Here is a 17,224-nt window from a genome sequence, read left to right on the forward strand (position 1 = left end):
TGCTGGTCTCGTGTCCTTTCTTTTGCTCACTTTAGACTTTCGTTGAGGTACTGGATACGTTTGCACGGCTGATGGGAATGGAGCAACGGTCTGACACGGTGGCCGTGTGAGAGCCCCGGCATAACTGAGTGGGGCGTTCACTTCGGTATAGGCAACGGGAGCCGCAGTCTCGCGGGCAGAAGGCAGAGCCACGGAAACATGTTCCTCTACCACCTGGCGAAGGTAGGCAGACAAAGGCAAGGCTCCTTGCCCGGCAGTAGATAGCAACAAAAGCTGACGAGCAATCTCAGCACAGACTAACTCCTTGCGTCAATCAGGAGCGGTGGCAATGCTCGAGAGGGTTTCGTAGGACACAGGCGGGTGCCGCACGAGAAGACGCTGTCGGTGGAGCTCATCGAAACACTGGCAGTATATTTTATCGTATTTCATTTCTATTTTACATTTAGTAAATTGCCTGAAGACATTGATTATCCTAATACGATGCCCTTCTTGTTACGGTTCCTGGTGAAACTCATGGTATTGATAAAGAAATAAATGAACACAACAATTATCACAATATTACGCGTACAGCTAACATTGCAAAGCATGAATTGAGAAGGACAAACTCGAATTTTTTAATCAATATCAAGCAATTTTTTTAAACAATAAATGTCCCTACATGGGCAGATCGCGATGCTGGGACGATATTATACGGCACTGCTTTCTAATCATGCACTGTCTTGGGAATAAATGAGTGTGTATATAAAAAATATGACACCAGTACTCTTGTGCTTTCAGTGAACGGCCTATTCTGGGTGATATAAAACGTCGATTTTTTATGTAAGTGTCCCTGGGGGACAAACCAGTCGGGTAATTTTGCAGATCTTGAAGGACAGATTTAGCATTAAGCATTTTCATCGGCTATTAAGGAGCGGCAATTCTAGCTGCACGCGTATTTCTGATTAGCCAAGAGTGAAATCAGTTCCCAAGTTGGCAGACTACATGTTACAATTAGGAACAATTTCAGCGCCCCAACATCGCCACAGCACGACGGAAATCAAAGACGAAGTGCGTGTGAAGGTACCATGGCGCATGTGAAGTGATGTATGCGCCACTACCACTGAGTACAGCAACAACAGCAAGGGCGAGAGATCTCGCCTAGTATTTCTCGTAACTTAAATTGATAGCCAATTTGCCAGCCACGCTTTGCTTCCTAAGTTCGCAAAGCAAAGCGAGTCAAATAAGACCTCGTTAAGAGCTGGAAACCTGGCAGAAGGCGCCTGTGACTGCTTTCAGTGAAGCAGTGTGCAGCGCTGCGTGTGCTATGGTGACCCTCCAGCTCTGCATTCGGGACTTATAAATTTGTTGTAGGCAAACAAGACCTTCCAAGCCAGGCCTCTATTACATTTAAGGCATAGAAGAGGTGGTACTCACTCTCGATAAGGTGGTGATGCGCCTTTGTGCGCTGCAGTGGGGTATCCTGGTGGTCTTGGTGCATTGCGGGCTGAGAAAGTAGGCGAGAGCTGTGGTCGGCGCGTGCCGATGCCAGCGCTACACAGCCACCTAGCAGCAGCAGCAGGTGTAACGCGTGCGGTGCCATCAGGTAACCACCACGGGCATCGGTCACAACGCAGCCGCCGAACGCGAAGTGAACGGTGCGGACAGCATCGGCTCAGTGCGCGAGCCGAGAGAGCTGCCCCCCTCTCCAAAATCAAGGTCACGGAATCGCCGAGGACACGGTCGTTTACCTCCTTCCTCGTCGAGGAAGAACCCGGCCTGGTGCGGCGTGGCACCGGCTGCCCTTTATGCGCGCCCAATTCACGGGGCTGCCGAATATGTCGCCACATTTCTCAAGTTCTCTTTCTTTTTTTTTTTGCAGAGACACTCAATGCTTCCTAACACTCTCAGTGATTGTAATACAGTTTCAAATGTCCATTTTTTCAATTTTTAACACACTTAAGCCACGTATAGTAAAACCGACGAGCATTTACTTTATTGGAGGGAACCATTTAAATTGCACTTGTAGTTGCTTGCTCTTTAGAAAGAAATTGCATTTGATTTTAATATTCCTTCTTGTTTACGACTCCGGAGGGAGTTGGTATACTAGCATTTCAGGAACAAAAAAAACAACGAAAATAGGGAACCAGAACCCTCATATCTAAATTCAAAGAACACACAACTCACTTCACACATGTGACGAAGTAAAACGGTAACGCAGTGCAAGAACAGGAACATAGCTGATTGACGGAATTGAAAATTGAAATGATGCCAACTTTTCAAGTATGTGAAACGCCTGTTTCACAAAATGTGATTTTCATCGCAACTTTGGTCTCAAGTGACGGAAATCGCGGTCGCAAACGCCGACACCTTGTTTTTATAAACTTTACATAACGCATTAAACAAAAACAGGTCAAAATCGAGCCGTGAAGTCACCCAATTGCATCCATTCCTGATTGCTACGTAGTGATATTGTTAAACAAGTCTCGTAAAAGCAGCTCTCTTCCTGACGTGTGGGAAGTGGCTAATGGAATCCCTATTCACAAAGCTGGCGCAGAGAATAGTGTCGCTGATTACCGGCCTTACTTTCTTGTATTAGTTGCAAATTAATGGAGCATATCATTTATAGATCCGTGACGAAACACCTCGAAAGCAATAAATTCTTCACCGACTATCAACATGGTTTTAGGTCTCCCCGTTATTCATAACGCAACTAAACGAATTCAGAAATGACATTTTCTCTGCTTTGGACAGCCGCGAGCAGGTAGACTGCGTATTTTTAGACATCAGAAAGGCCTTCGACACAGTTTCCCATGTCCTATTACTCCATAAGCTATCGTGTCCTTGCCTGCAAAGCCAATTGTTTCAACGGTATAAAGATTACCTTCAAGGGCGCAAGCAGCGCGTGTTAGTAAATGGTTGCTTATCAGACATTGCAACGGTCACTTCTGGTGTCCCGCAGGGATCTGTGTTTGGGCCTTTAATGTTCTTAACCTATTTGAAAGACACAGTGGACAGTATCACTTTACAGTTGAGGGTATACGTGGGTGACTTTGTTTTGTATCGTTCCATTAAAGCACCATGTGGCACAGATAATCTTCCGCAAAAGTTGGACTGCATTCACCTCTGGTGCGATAAATGGAAGATGCGTTTGAATACTGCGAAATGTTACTGTTTTTTTTACGCGCAGGCACACTCCAAGTTTGTCTGACTACCTTTTAAACAATCAACCTTTAAATATTATAACCGATTATAAATATCTTGGGGTTTATTTTTTTGCTGACCTGACTTGGAAAAAACGAACCTAATATACATCGACAAAGGCAGCAAGAATGTTGAACTTTTTTTAAAGAGGAATGTTAGAGATGCTCTTCAGAAGGTTGATGAAATTTCGTATTTCACCTATTATGGAGTACGCCAGCGCAGTCTGGGACCCACAAGTTGGAACCCATTGTGCCATGCTGGAGCGCATCAGAATCGTGCAGCGCGATTGGTCACAAACAAATATTGTTTTAATGTCCATAGAAGCTGCATCAAGCAGGAGTCGAACTGGGACTCACTGGAAAAGCGCCGTTTGCGACTTAAGCTAGAACTTCCCTACCGGATTTCATTCATCAAAACTGCCATTAACTCTACGAGATATTTGCTCCCACCACATTTTACATCAAGATGTGACCACTAATGGAAGATCAGCAAAACGAAGTGTCGTACTGATGTCTTCAAACGCTCTTTTTTTCCACATGACTTCAATGAGTGGAACAAGCTGCCTCACTCTACAATAGAATGCCACTGTGAGTTAGTTTCGAGCACTTTTGTCGGACATCTGATGTACTTGATGCACTTAGCTGTGGTTAGCCACTCGTCGTATTTCGCCTTCCTTATTTCCTTACATTGACTGGTGTGATTTCACATTGGACAATCCTTGCCATATCTTTTACCAGAGGTTGAGCCCATATCGCATGCTGTACGTCAATTTTTGAAGAGTGTATGTTTGTATCCCCCCAGAAATTATACCTTCACGGCGTTGCAGAAAATGTGAACAAATAAATAAAATAAGTAAATGATATCCTTTCAAGTGCGGATGGTTCTTGCACGTCCCCAGCTAAACAGATTTCAGACGTACCAGCAGGCATAGTCCATGTCCAACAAAGGTGAAGAAAATCTGATCCTGAGGTTGCATTACACACATTACTTCATAAACTCATATAACTGTATCATGTCGTTATTGAATCTAATATTAAAGTATCATGCAACTTGCAATCCAGGAAATATAGGGGGAAGGCGGAAGATGGAAATTCAAGACGATGAGCAAAGACTGAACAAGGTGAAACCAGAAACCTGGCTTTGCTTGAAAGGAAGGCTGTTCTCTTCTTGCTCATTATGCAAATTGCAAGATTTACACACATAGGATTACATTTGTGTATCTCAATTTTATTTTGGTTAGATTGTGAGATGCAGTGACTTACTGACTTATTCCATGGTGTGATTTAATCTCACGTCTTATTCTGTTGTAGCGCCAGCTAGACAAAGACAACAGAAAGGCACATCTGACACACACAGGGCCGTGTGTCAGTAATGCTTTTCAGTTGTTTTTGTTGGGCGTGCGCTATAACAAAAGATATACCATACCAACAAGCCGCTATAGCTATCGTCATTGATTTAATGGCATTTATGTGCAGGCTCCCCAAAATTCCACTAAGCCTAGCTTACAGGGGCTTAGATTCGGCCAAAATTTTGTGAACCCAGCTTGCACCGACACATATTCAGCGAAATTCTTCTCATCCAGGTTCACACGAAGTCAGCGTCACGGGTCGGTCCAAGTTTTAGTAAGCTGACTTTTGAGTGAGTTTACCGACCTATGTACACGCTACATCACATAAAAGTTGTCACATGTGGGGCAGAGATTGCGTACGAATGTAAAACTGGACGACTTCGTTGATCTTAATATTAAAAGCAGCGCAATAATAACGGCAACACCAGACAGAGAAGTACATCGGACAGGCGCTATCCTGTGTGCTTCTCTGTCTTGTGTTGTTATTATTGCGCTGCTTTTATTTTGAATTGCATAAGAGTTCAAATTGCATTGGATGAAAATAAGGACAATTGCAGACATTGCTGTTAGATTTAAACAATTTAATTTGATCCTTGCATGAAAGCTTTGCCTCATGTCGTTTGCAACAATGGCATTAGATTTGCATCATATTTTTGCTGATACTGCTGGCTATCTTAGCCATTACTGAGCAGCCACATTTTGTACATTTCATGACAATGTTTAATAAATAACTGGTGCAAGAAATTAAAAACACTTACATCACTGCAAATACAATGACGAGAACAGGGTACAAACATGCGTGTAGTAGGATGCACACAAATGTAAGTACATGTGCAGATGGAACTGCACTTCGGCGGAGTTGTTCGCCATATTTCTGAAAAAAGAAAACACATTTCGACACTGCAATGAGACCATGCACGCTCATGCCGCTTGCTGGGCCCATGGGCTACAGGAGAAACGTACTTGGAACCTAGCGGTTGCTTCCAGGTAGAAGCTGCGGACACTGGCGCAGTTCTTAGTCGTGCGCTCGACCACGGTACACAGGTGTCTTCAGTATTTACTTGTAATTACCACACTTTTATTCTCTGGGTTAAAATGTCAATGTGGTTTCCTCAACATTGTCAGAATTTTTGGGTTCTGCAACTTGCTTAGGTAATCCAGCAGAACTTTTTGTTCGGCTAGTTGGTGCATGTTACTGAGGTACTAAAGCGCCAAAGAGACGACACAAGAAGATACACGGACGAGCGCTTACTCACAACTGATGCTTTATTGACGGAAACACACAATATATAAACGCAAATCGGGCGGCGCAACTCACGCGTTGTCGAAAATTACATGGTAACCAGGCAAAGGCGATAAAACGATTGTGAAAATGACGTTCATGACAATGAAACGTGGTGTATGGCGCCAAATGACTATAAATGATAATGGTTACGCGATACACAAACACCACCGTAAGGGAATACCAAATTATAAACTAAAAGATTAAGAAATTTTTCACCAAACGCAGGCGGCGCAGCAACATGCTCAGTTACAATACAACACAATACAATACAATCTTTATTGTGCATAAAGAAAACAAAGTACATATAGCAGGCCTACCAAAGCCTCAGAGGGCTTGACTGGCAGTGCCTGACTGTCAGGTCACAGAAAATTGAACAGGGTTAATAGCGGAGTTAGCTATTAGCGGGTCGGAGCAAAATGTTAAACAGTTATACGAAATGTTTCATCAAACATCGACAATTCTAAGTAGTTTCTTAATCCCACGTCTTGTGTTTCCTTCTAACGCAGGCGTTGGCAATTTATTAAATATGGCTGGACAATAGTAGTGCCGCGTTCTCCTTCCGTACTTTGCCGCAGTCTTGGGGATGACGTAGGGTTCCTTCGGTCTTAAGGAGCGGACAGGCGTATATCGTGTTTTAAAATCATTGTTCCAGAAGTGTTTAATTACAACTCTTTCGATAATCAGAGAAGTGAAGCCTGGCAAATTCAACAACCTAAAGACGTCTGCAGTTCAAACTAAGGGCTTCTAATAAAGACATTTCACGAACGCTCACAGGAAAAAGGAACTGGTTCCAATATGGGGGGCCATCCATTGTAAAGAGTACGGGTGCAAGCCTCGCCTAAGAGATACCATTGTTCTGGACAGAAGTCGAGACAGCGTTGCCCGTAAGCTGACGGAAGCCTTCCACATTAAAAGGAAGGGCCTTCGATGCGTCAGCGAACCATTAAAAATTCTGTATAAAAGAGAAATGTCCTCTTTAGAAGCCCTTAGTTAGAAGTGAGCGTGTTGCTGCGCCGACTGCGATTGGTGAAAAATTTCTTAATCTTTTAGTTTTTAAGTGGGTATTCACTTACGGCGGTGTTTGTGTATCGCGTAACCATTATCATATACAGTCATTTGGCCCTATACACCACGTGTCATTTTCTCGAACGTCACCTTCACAATCGTTTTATCGCCTTTGCCTGGTTACCATGTAATTTTCGACAACGCGTGAGTTGCGCCGCCAGATTTGCGTATATATATTGTGTGTTTCCGTCAATAAAGCATCAGTTGTGAGTAAGCGTTCGTCCGTGTCTCTTCTTATGTCGTCTGTTTGGCGCTTTAGTACCTCAGTTGCTTAGGTAAACAGTTTTTTTCCACTGCTGTTTACGGAAAAAGTACTATAGAAGGCCACAGGTTTGTCAACGCCTAACATTTTCCCTCAGAGTAATATGGGCTATGGCATTGGCATTGAAGCAGCTTTTGAACAACAAGAAAATGAATCAGCCAGCCCCATCTTGAGCATCAGGTCAATCCAGGCAATTCAAGCTGGCATAAAGTTTTGCTAATACAGTGCGTCCAGGAATACCAGATTATATTGACAAGTGTGCTTGTTTGCTTTTACGGATAACTGCTTTTCACTGTCTAACAAACGTTATCACTGACCGCGATACGCGCCCGCACGTATCGGAAGTTTCCCGAATGTTATCGATGGCTATTTTTGCTGTCTGATGTCACCAAACCTTGAGTAATCTGATTTCATGTATGCTTGACGCGAATGGGGTAGAACTATCTGGAAGGCACGCGGGCATCAGCGATTTCTCTAGAACCTTCGATTACTGATTTATAAAAGCCGACGTGCTTGACCTGCTAATCAGATTTTCGACAATCACCGACTGTGTTCGCCGCAGCCACCGTTCTTTGAGTGTAGCCTCTTTTTGAGGCTACAAGTGCACCCAATAAAAAATTTCAGGGTCTCCTAAGATCTCTCGTAAGAGGTGAACGGCGAACGCCTACTCTTCCTCCTTTAATCATTCACCTCCTATTATTTGCCTCTTCTCTCTCTCTATCTCTCTCTCTTGTTTCTGGTAGTCATTACTGCTCGCTAATAAGCACTTTTAGTCACCTGTAATCAATATTGGTGATTAAAAGGCGTCGTTAGACATGTTGGTCATATCTTAGTCATAGGTAGTCATTACAAATCATTTCAGTCATTATTAGTCATTACTAAGCATTTTTAATCCATTGTAGTCGTCACAATTTGTAGTTTGATATATTGGTCATTTCCTAATCATTTCAGTGATTACTGGAAACTAGTAAGCATTTCTAGCCATCTTGAAAGAATTGTAGTGGTGACAAATCGTCGAGACATATTGGTTTTTTCTCAGTCATTACTAGTCATTTCAGTCATTAGTAGTCATTACTGATCCCTACTAAGCATTTTAATAATTTGTAATAAATTGTGGTCAGTACAAGCCGTCATTCGACATGTGGGTCATATAGCCATCAGTAGTCATTAAAAGTGATTTCATAGAAGGATTTTAGAGATCCAACCGTACGTAGCAATTGCCACAAAGGAAACCCATAGGGGTTCCTCGAAAGAAAAAGCATCGCAGTTGAAGAAATATTCGTCCTGGTCCGGGGCTCGAACCCGGGACCACCGCCTTTCCGCAGCAGCCACTCTACCATCTGAGCTAATCTGGCGGCTAGCAGATCACAGGGCGAAGTCGAATTTGTCAGCACCTCGAAGCAAAGGCAAGAGTTTGACGAAATAGTTCTGTGGAAACCCGCAAGGTAGAGAGATGTAATTGGTAACCTCTACCAATCTCTATAATAACGTTATCAATCACCAACCATCAATATCAATAATTTTTCATTCTTTATTCTGTCTTTAGGATGTCTTCATATGGCGTGACGACGCTTCGGTGGACACTCCGGTGGTCTGGTCTGCAGACACAATCTTCACCATGAGCCTAGAAAGGCTTTCGCCTTAAAACGCTAGTTCCGTCACCCCCAGTTTTGTTTCTTTCTTCACCGTCACTACTAAGTGACAATATTGTACCTTCAGATTTCCGTAGAATGATGATGGTTTGGGCAAGTTGGGTTTCTTTGCACTGTGTAACTTTGGTCGATCTAGGGTACAGCGGTGGCGTAGAGGTAGAACGCCCGCCTCGCGTGCAAGAAGTCCGTGGTTTGAATCCCGGTGCCGCGCAATTTTCCACCGGATTAAAAAAAAATCCGCGTGTTGATAAAATTGCATAAACAGGCCTGGAGTGAGGCCTGATCCCAGTGACCAAAACCGGTAACGCACTCCCTCACCAGAGCAGGATAGACCACAACCTCCTATATGAACAATATAATCAAGCCCCCGGCCCTTAGTCCCCAGCAGCTGCGAAGCAACTGACCACGGCGGCGGCCAGACCTGCGACGCAGCAGCGGGTGCTAAGAATCCCTGGCTCCGGACAGGCCGCCATTACAATATGAAGCTGGCAACGTTTAACGTTAGAACGTTATCATGTGACGTGAGTCTAGCAGTGCTATTGGAGGAATTAGAGGGCATTAAATGGGATATAGTAGGTCTCAGTGAAGTGAAGAGGCCAAAAGAAGCATATACAGTTCGAAAAAGCGGGCACGTCCTGTGCTACCGGGCTTAGCGGAGAGACGAGAACTAGGAGTCGGATTCCTGATTAATAAGAATATAGTTGGTAACACACAGGAACTCTATAGCATTAACCAGAAGCTGGCAGGTCTTGTTGTGAAACTAATTAAGAGGTACAAAATGAAGGTTGTACTGGTCTACACCCCTATATCCAGTCATGATGACCAGGAAGTCAAAAGCTTGTATGAAGACGTGGAATCAGCGATCGGTAGAGTGAAAACAAAATACACTATATTGATGGGCGACTTCAAAGCCAAGGTAGGCACGAAGCAGGCTGGAGACAATGCAGTGGGGGAATATGGCATAGGCACTAGGAATAGCAGGGGAGATTTATTAGTAGAGTTTGCAAAACAGAATAATATGCGGATAATGAATACCTTCTTCCGCAACCGGGATAGCCGAGAGTGGACGTGGGGAAGCCCCAACGGCGGCACTAGAAATGAAATAGACCTCATACTTTGCGCTGACCCTGGCATCATACAAGATGTGGAAGTGCTCAGGAAGGTGCGCTGCAGTGATCATAGGATGGTAAGAATTCGAATTAGCCTGGACCTGAGGAGGGAACTGAAGAAACTGGTACATCAGAAGCCGATCAATGAGTTAGCGGTAAGAGGGAACAAAGAGGAATTCTGGATCAAGCTACAGAACAGGTATTCGGCTTTAACTCAGAAAGAGGACATTAGTGTTGAAGCAATGAACGACAATGTTATGGGCGTCATTACCAATTGTGGAATAGAAGTCGGTGGTAACTCCGTTAGACAGGATACCAGTTAGCTATCGCAGGAGACGAAAGATCTGATCAGGAAAGCGTAGGATCAGGATCAGGGAGTACATCTACTTAGGGCAGGTAGTGACGGTGGATCCGGATCATGAGACGGAAATAATCAGAAGAATAAGAAGGGGCTGGGGTGCCTTTGGCAGGCATTCTCAGATCATGAATAGCAAGTTGCAATTATCGCTCAAGAGAAAAGTGTATAATAGCGGTGTCTTACCAGTACTCACCTACAGGGCAGAAACCTGGAGGCTTACGAAAAGGGTTCTACTTAAATTGAGGACAACGCAACGAGCTATCGAAAGAAGAATGATGGGTGTAACGTTAAGGGATAAGAAAAGAGCAGATTGGGTGTGGGAACAAATGCGAGTTAGTGACATCTTACTTGAACTCAAGAAAAAGAAATGGGCATAGGCAGGACATGTAATAAAGAGGGAAGATAACTGATGGTCATTAAGGGTTACGGACTGGATTCTAAGGGAAGGGAAGCGTAGCAAGGGGCGGCAGAAAGTTAGGTGGGCGGATGAGGTTAAGAAGTTAGCAGGGACGACATGGCCACAATTAGTGAGAGGCCTTTGCCCTGCAGTGGCCGTAAACAGGCTGATGATGATGATGATGATTTTGGTCGATAACTCTTGTTCGAAAGCGTTCCTATTAGCACGCTCGAACATTGAACTATTACAATGGAAGTACATCACTAGATTAAGAAAGGGGATGCTCGCTTTTATATGTAGTCAAGGATTCCTAACATTATCTGCAGTTGCACAGGCTTTTGGTAATCTTTGGTTTTCAGCCCCCAATTTAATATAATGTACCGAAGTAGGTAGAAGCACACACATGTCGACGAGATTGGCTGGTTGTTCCGATGTCTTCCTACTTGACGCCTCCTTGCCATTGCTAATAGAAAAATTCCAGCGCCCCATTTCGTTACTAACGAAACAGATATCCTCCTAACGCCGTATTTCACGTTTGCCGCCGCTCCACGTGCTGTAATATAATTTATTTAGGCATGTTTACGCCGACGCATGACCTAAATGGAGACGACATCCTTGCCTGTTGAAGAGTTATGAGGTCATGTACACAAGTGACTGCTACTCGTAAAAATTTATGATGTGGGCTTTTACGCCTTTCTAAATATTCGGAGATTTATTTATTTATTTATTTATTCAATACTGTCAATCCCGTCAGGGATCGTAACAGAAAGGGCATTCAAAAAAGTACACTGACATACAAACATGACAATAATAACGGTTTGGAAATACACATTAATACACAGAATAAACTTATACATCAGTAGCAGTAAAAAATGTACAATCAGGTTCACGCTGCAAGATTTGGGTTGGACAGATAAATGTGTTAAAATGCAAAACAAAGGTAGTAACCAAGTGATACTGACAGTAAAGAAAATAATTACTGAGATGTAAGTAGATCGTTTTCAACAAGCGTGATAAAAGCAGTTAGTGATGAACTATTAACAGAGCCTACGTTCAAAGCGTTCCAATCGCGTATAGTCCGTGGAAAGAATGAGTACCTGAAAGTGTCAGTGCGGAATGAATGCTCGTTTAGTGTGTGTGGGGGGTTTTGACGTGTTTTCCTCGTTTGAGATTTCGTTATGTATCGTGAGGTATCCAGATTTAATTGATTATTTATGAGTTGGTAAATGGTTTTACGGCGCGCTAGTTTTGCTCTGTTTTGGAGGGTTAGCATCCCGGCTTGTTTGAGTAGCTCTGTCGGTGAGTCTGCTAGCCTATGTTTGTTAAATATGTATCTGAGCGCATTTCTCTGAACGCCTTCAAGTTTTTTGATCAGCTTGTTAGTGAAAGGAAACCAAGCTACGTTTGCATACTCTAGTACCGGTCTGACTAATGTATTGTATGCTAGTAACTTTATATCAGATGGTGCTAGTCTGAGGCGTCTATTAATGAAAAATATCTGTTTTAGTGCGGTTGCCGTGACTTTGTTAACGTGAGCATCCCATCTGAGGTCAGATGTTAGTAATATGCCTAAGTATTTGTATTCACAGACAGAAACGAGAGGGATGCTGTTTAGTGTGTACTGAAAGAGTGATCTATGTTTTTTCCTAGTTACAGATAATACAACAGATTTATTAACGTTAATAGTCATCTGCCAATCTTCACACCATTTGGTTACTGATGCTATGGCGTTATTTAAAGCTATATGGTCGGCGACAGAGTTAATTTCCTGATATAGCACGCAGTCATCTGCAAAAAGTCTAATGTTGTTAAAGATGTTAGCGGGAAGGTCGTTTATAAAAATTAGGAATAACACTGGGGCTAAGACGCTTCCTTGTGGTACACCTGATGTGACATCAGCTGTTACGGATTTCTCGTTGTTAATTTCGACAAACTGAGTACGGTTAGTGAGCTAATCAGTAATCCAGTCTAAAATTGGGCCAGTTCCTAAAGTTAGTTCAAGCTTCCTAATAAGTTTTGGGTGTGACACACGGTCGAAGGCTTTCGAAAAGTCTAGGAAAATAAGGTCAATTTGTTTTTGGTGATCAATAGAGGTGGTTACGTCATGCACGAGTTCAATTAGTTGAGTAACGGTAGAAAGTCCCTTTCGAAAGCCATGCTCGAAAGGCGTTAGAATTTGGTTATCTTCTAGATAGGTTGTTATGTGCTTTAATATGATGTGTTCAAGTAGCTTGCATATTGTGCTGGTTAGTGAGATTGGTCTGAAGTTTGAAGGATCTGATTTGCTTCCTGATTTATGTATTGGTGTTATTTTCGCTGTTTTCCATTCTTTAGGAAGGGTGCAGGATGACAGGGATTTGTTAAAGAGTATTACTAAAAACTTCGCAATCCACTCGGCATATCTGCGCAGGAATGTGTTAGAAATGTTATCAGGCCCCGATCCTTTTTTAGTGTCTAAATTTAGTATTAGGTTTAAGACTCCAGTTTCAGTCACAGTAAGGGGCCTGATTGAAGCAGCCGCGCCGTGGTGGACTAACCAGGCTATTGCAGTAGAATACATTGTGGGGCTCGCTGATTTGTAGCTATCAAAAGATGATGCGCCAACAGAGGCAGCACATTATCGATAAAGAAAGAACAATGACAGGACAAGGCGGTACTGTTTATTGAGGAAGGAGCTTCTCTAGGAGGGAGGTGAAATAGGGGTGATGTGGAGATAGCGGCTGAACATATAGCACTGAGGGGAGGGGGGAGAGAGAACACGGAACACTTTATACGTAAGCACGAGAACACAGATGTACTCAGTCATTCCAGCGACACAGGTAGCCCCACGTGGCCCCCTTCTGGAGCAGTTACCCTGTGATAGAAATATGCGACGCAATTCGGCGGTTTGGTCTCGCGGTACTCACGGACGCGCCGAAGAGGAAAAAAGCGAATAGTAATCGCATGTGCAGTCTACCGCAGTGCTCAAATCGTGCCGTAGCGAGGGGGGTAAGCATCCATGTATTTCCGAGAGGCAAGAAACTGCGGAAATATCAAATCAAATCAAATCAAATCAAATCAAATCAAAATCGCTTTATTTCAGGGTATTTCCTGCGGAGACAGAGACTAAAGGCTGAAATAGCCTGACTGGGCCCCTGCCCCCGTTCAGTTCATACAGCATTTACGCGTACAATAACATATACAGTAACGTGCACATTATATTAAAATTACAGTTGCACTCAGTACAGCCGATGAAGGAAAGAAAGTGACTTCTAATACATCAGATAAGAAGTATGAAATGCATACATGTGTACATAGATCACGCAGATAGATATACATATAGAAAAGGTCACACAGGATTCATGTGTTATATAGCTAGTAGACCCTTTATCCTGTTACAGATATGCAGATAACGACTATATACCAGTACATTGTGCTTACAAAACAGAAAGAAAAAGAAAATCAGGAATGTCATGGTCATAGTAGAAAGTAATGTAAAACAGTCTACAATACACATCCTGTTCTGACAAGGAACGTTTTGTACATTCTTTTAAGTTTACCACGGCTGTCTGCCCAATTTATTATTTCTTTCTGTTTATTTAGAATCTGTATAGCTTGATACGTTACCGATTGTTTCCCGTAATTTGTCCTAATCTTCGGAAGCGTCCTCCTATGCTGCCTAAACCCGTACTTATGTTCCACTACCATATCACTGTCTTTGTATATGTTTGTTGTGTGCATATGTTGCACTAATTTATAGAGATAAATTTGATTGGCCATAAGCATGTTGTGTTTCAGAAATAACTCCCTGGTAGGTAAGTCACGCATATCTCCTGCATAATTTTCAAATATACGTAGCACGCGCTTTTGTAGTACCGTTAATCTATTATAATTACGCTGAGTGGTGGTGCCCCATACTAGCGAACAGTAGGCAATCTTAGAATATACTAGAGTGTAATAAAGAGTTTTTTTTAGCCGAAGAGGTATTAATGTAGAAATCTTTCTAATACATCCTATTGATCGAGCTATATCGACTACCAAATGGTCGACGTGACATGACCATACCAAAGACTCTTGGAACCAAACACCTAGGAATTTTTGCTCAGGTGTTTGCTGAATAATCTCGGTTCTATACGTAATATGCATGTCATGTTGGTCGCGTTTATTTGGAGGGGAAAAAATGATGTATTTAGTTTTAGAGGCATTTAATTGTAGACAATTATCATTTAGCCATTTGGATAGGTTTTGTAGATAATGATTAGTCTTTTCTTGAAGTTCAAGTTTTGTCCGTGAAGTAAAAAATACGTTAGTATCGTCCGCAAACATTACTATATCAAGGGTGTTGTCAATCTGAGTTATGTCATTAATGTATAACAAAAACAGGGTAGGACCTAAAACTGATCCTTGGGGTACTCCATTTGTTACATTTAACGACGTCGAGGAATAATTATTAACATCTGTAAATTGGAAGCGTTTCTCAAGGTAGCTAGTTAATAATTTCAATGACATGGCACGTATTCCATAACACTGCAGTTTTTAAAGTAGAATATCATGATTCACCGAATCAAATGCTTTCCGCAAATCTAGAAAGAGACCTAAAGTAAAATCCTTATTTTCAATACCTTGAATAATTTTCTCCTTTGCACGAAGTAGTGCCTGTTCAGTTGACTTGTGTTTTTGAAATCCGAATTGCGAACTAGATATGATATTATATTTCTCTAAGAACTTTGTTATGTGATCATTAATTGCCCACTCAAAGACTTTTGATAAAACAGGTAATACCGATATTGGCCGATAATTTGTAAGGGCGTTTTTGTCTCCGGATTTGTGTATCGGAACAACCCTTGCTATTTTCAGTTGGTCAGGGAAGATACCAGTATCGAACATTAAGTTAATAATATAGGTGAGAACGTTTTTTAGTAACTTGGAAACGCACTTTAGTGGCTCAGCCCTAAATTCGTCATAACCAGCGGCGACGTTCTTTATTCTATTAAGTAACTCTTCAGCCTCTTGCGGGGAGACGTGATACAAAACAAACGAATTTGGTAAAGAACTGATGTGTCTTGTTGGTTGTTGACTGCCTAAAATTGCGGTATCTGCCTTTCCTGACTGTATAAAGTACTCATTGAATGTGTTAGCCAAACACTGGCCTGTTATCGCATTTCCATTGATCTCAATCTCTTGTACGCTGGTTATGGCATTGTTTCTGCTTGTCAATCCGTTTACTGTTTCCCATATCTTTTTTACATTAGTTTGATGGCGAAGAAACAAACTTTCATAATAATTTTCTTTTGCTTTCTTTAGATCTGAAGTTAGTTTATGTCGAAGCTTCTTGAACTCCTTAAATTGGTTTACATCGCGCGTACTAATAAAAGTGTGATACATCGCGTATTTTTCTCTTATTCTTCTGTATAGTGCAGGGTAATCCAAGTTCATTTGCTCCTATCGTACGCTGCTCGAGACTCTAGATGAGCGTGAGCACCCCTATACCGTACAAATTTCGTAATTTTTTTTTGTATTTTACAGCCGCTTTTTTAGGTTTACATTTCGGAACGCACTAATGTTGGTTCCTTACTGCGCGTGATTAATTTGTTGAAAACAGATGTGCTTGAAGAACAACATCTGTTACTGGTATGCGCAGGAAATTACTAAGTGTTGGCGAAAAATCAAATATATGGTTTCATTCCCGTTAGGATTTTAAGACAAATCACTCCGTGGGCCCGGCGCGGTCCTCCATGCAAAGTCGTGTAGCTCGCTAGATCTCATCGCTGCCGTGACTTACCTGTGGCAAGACAAGCACGCACATCAGGATAAACCGGACAGCCGTGCTCCGGGTGCTGCGCGGTTGGCAAACAGCCATCGGCTGTCAAAGACGTCATCATTTCTGAAAGCGTTCATCGGTGTGTGCTGAGCTGGGCGTCGAATTCATTCAGTCCCATTCTGCCGCATCGGCAACAAGTGCAACTTCGTATTCAGCGCTTCTACGTAGCGTTTCTTCTGTTTCGCAGTTTTGCATACGGATTCCGCGCGGCGGATGTAGTCGTCTATGGAGTCTCCTGTGGCTCGCCAAAGGCGTTTCCCCTGGCCAACATGCGAGTGCATCAAGATAAAGTGGACAGCTGTGCTCTGCGCTGGATGGTTGGCAAGCCGCTACCGGCTGTGAACGAGGTCATTATTCCTGAAACATTCATGATGATGTCAATCACGCACGTGGCTGATGGTAGTCGAGTTCCCGGTAAACCACAGTCGATCATACATCAAATACATGGCGCCAAACGGGTTGCCTACAAAATCCCGCTTGAACCTCGCCGTAGCCCCGGGGAAACGTTCCAATAAATTCTAGCCACGTGGACGCCTTGCGTTTTCCGACTGGTGGTACTCGGGGTCCTAACGGGAACAACGCTTGCGCTTGACATGCGCGGCCCACTCGTTCGTCTAATTCGCCCCGCCGCCGCAGCCGCACATATTCTTGCTGTGGCTGCCGCCGATGCTCCAGAGGGGGCCGTCTGTACTTCGTCGGTAAGAGAGCAGCAAATCGATGGCGCGACCTGTCAGCCGCGGCGCATTCGCCTGCAGCGCCTTCCCGTCG

General features: G+C 43.1%; 1 protein-coding gene across 2 annotated transcripts in view; it reads right to left on the reverse strand.

Moving 5' to 3' along the window:
* Positions 1-2,089, reverse strand: part of LOC129387016 (uncharacterized) — a 403,253-nt gene extending 401,164 nt beyond the window's left edge. Inside the window, exon 1 of one of the 2 annotated variants that reach the window (XM_055075645.2) lies at positions 1,414-2,089. In XM_055075645.2, coding sequence (XP_054931620.2) covers positions 1,414-1,579 — 166 coding nt within the window. In that variant the 5' untranslated portion in view covers positions 1,580-2,089. The remainder of the gene's footprint in view (positions 1-1,413) is intronic. The other variant, XM_055075644.2, reaches the window with a different exon arrangement.
* Between the last annotated feature and the right edge of the window lie 15,135 nt (positions 2,090-17,224).

The sequence above is a fragment of the Dermacentor andersoni genome, chromosome 2 (genome assembly GCF_023375885.2).
Source record: "Dermacentor andersoni chromosome 2, qqDerAnde1_hic_scaffold, whole genome shotgun sequence".
Lineage (NCBI taxonomy): Eukaryota > Metazoa > Arthropoda > Arachnida > Ixodida > Ixodidae > Dermacentor > Dermacentor andersoni.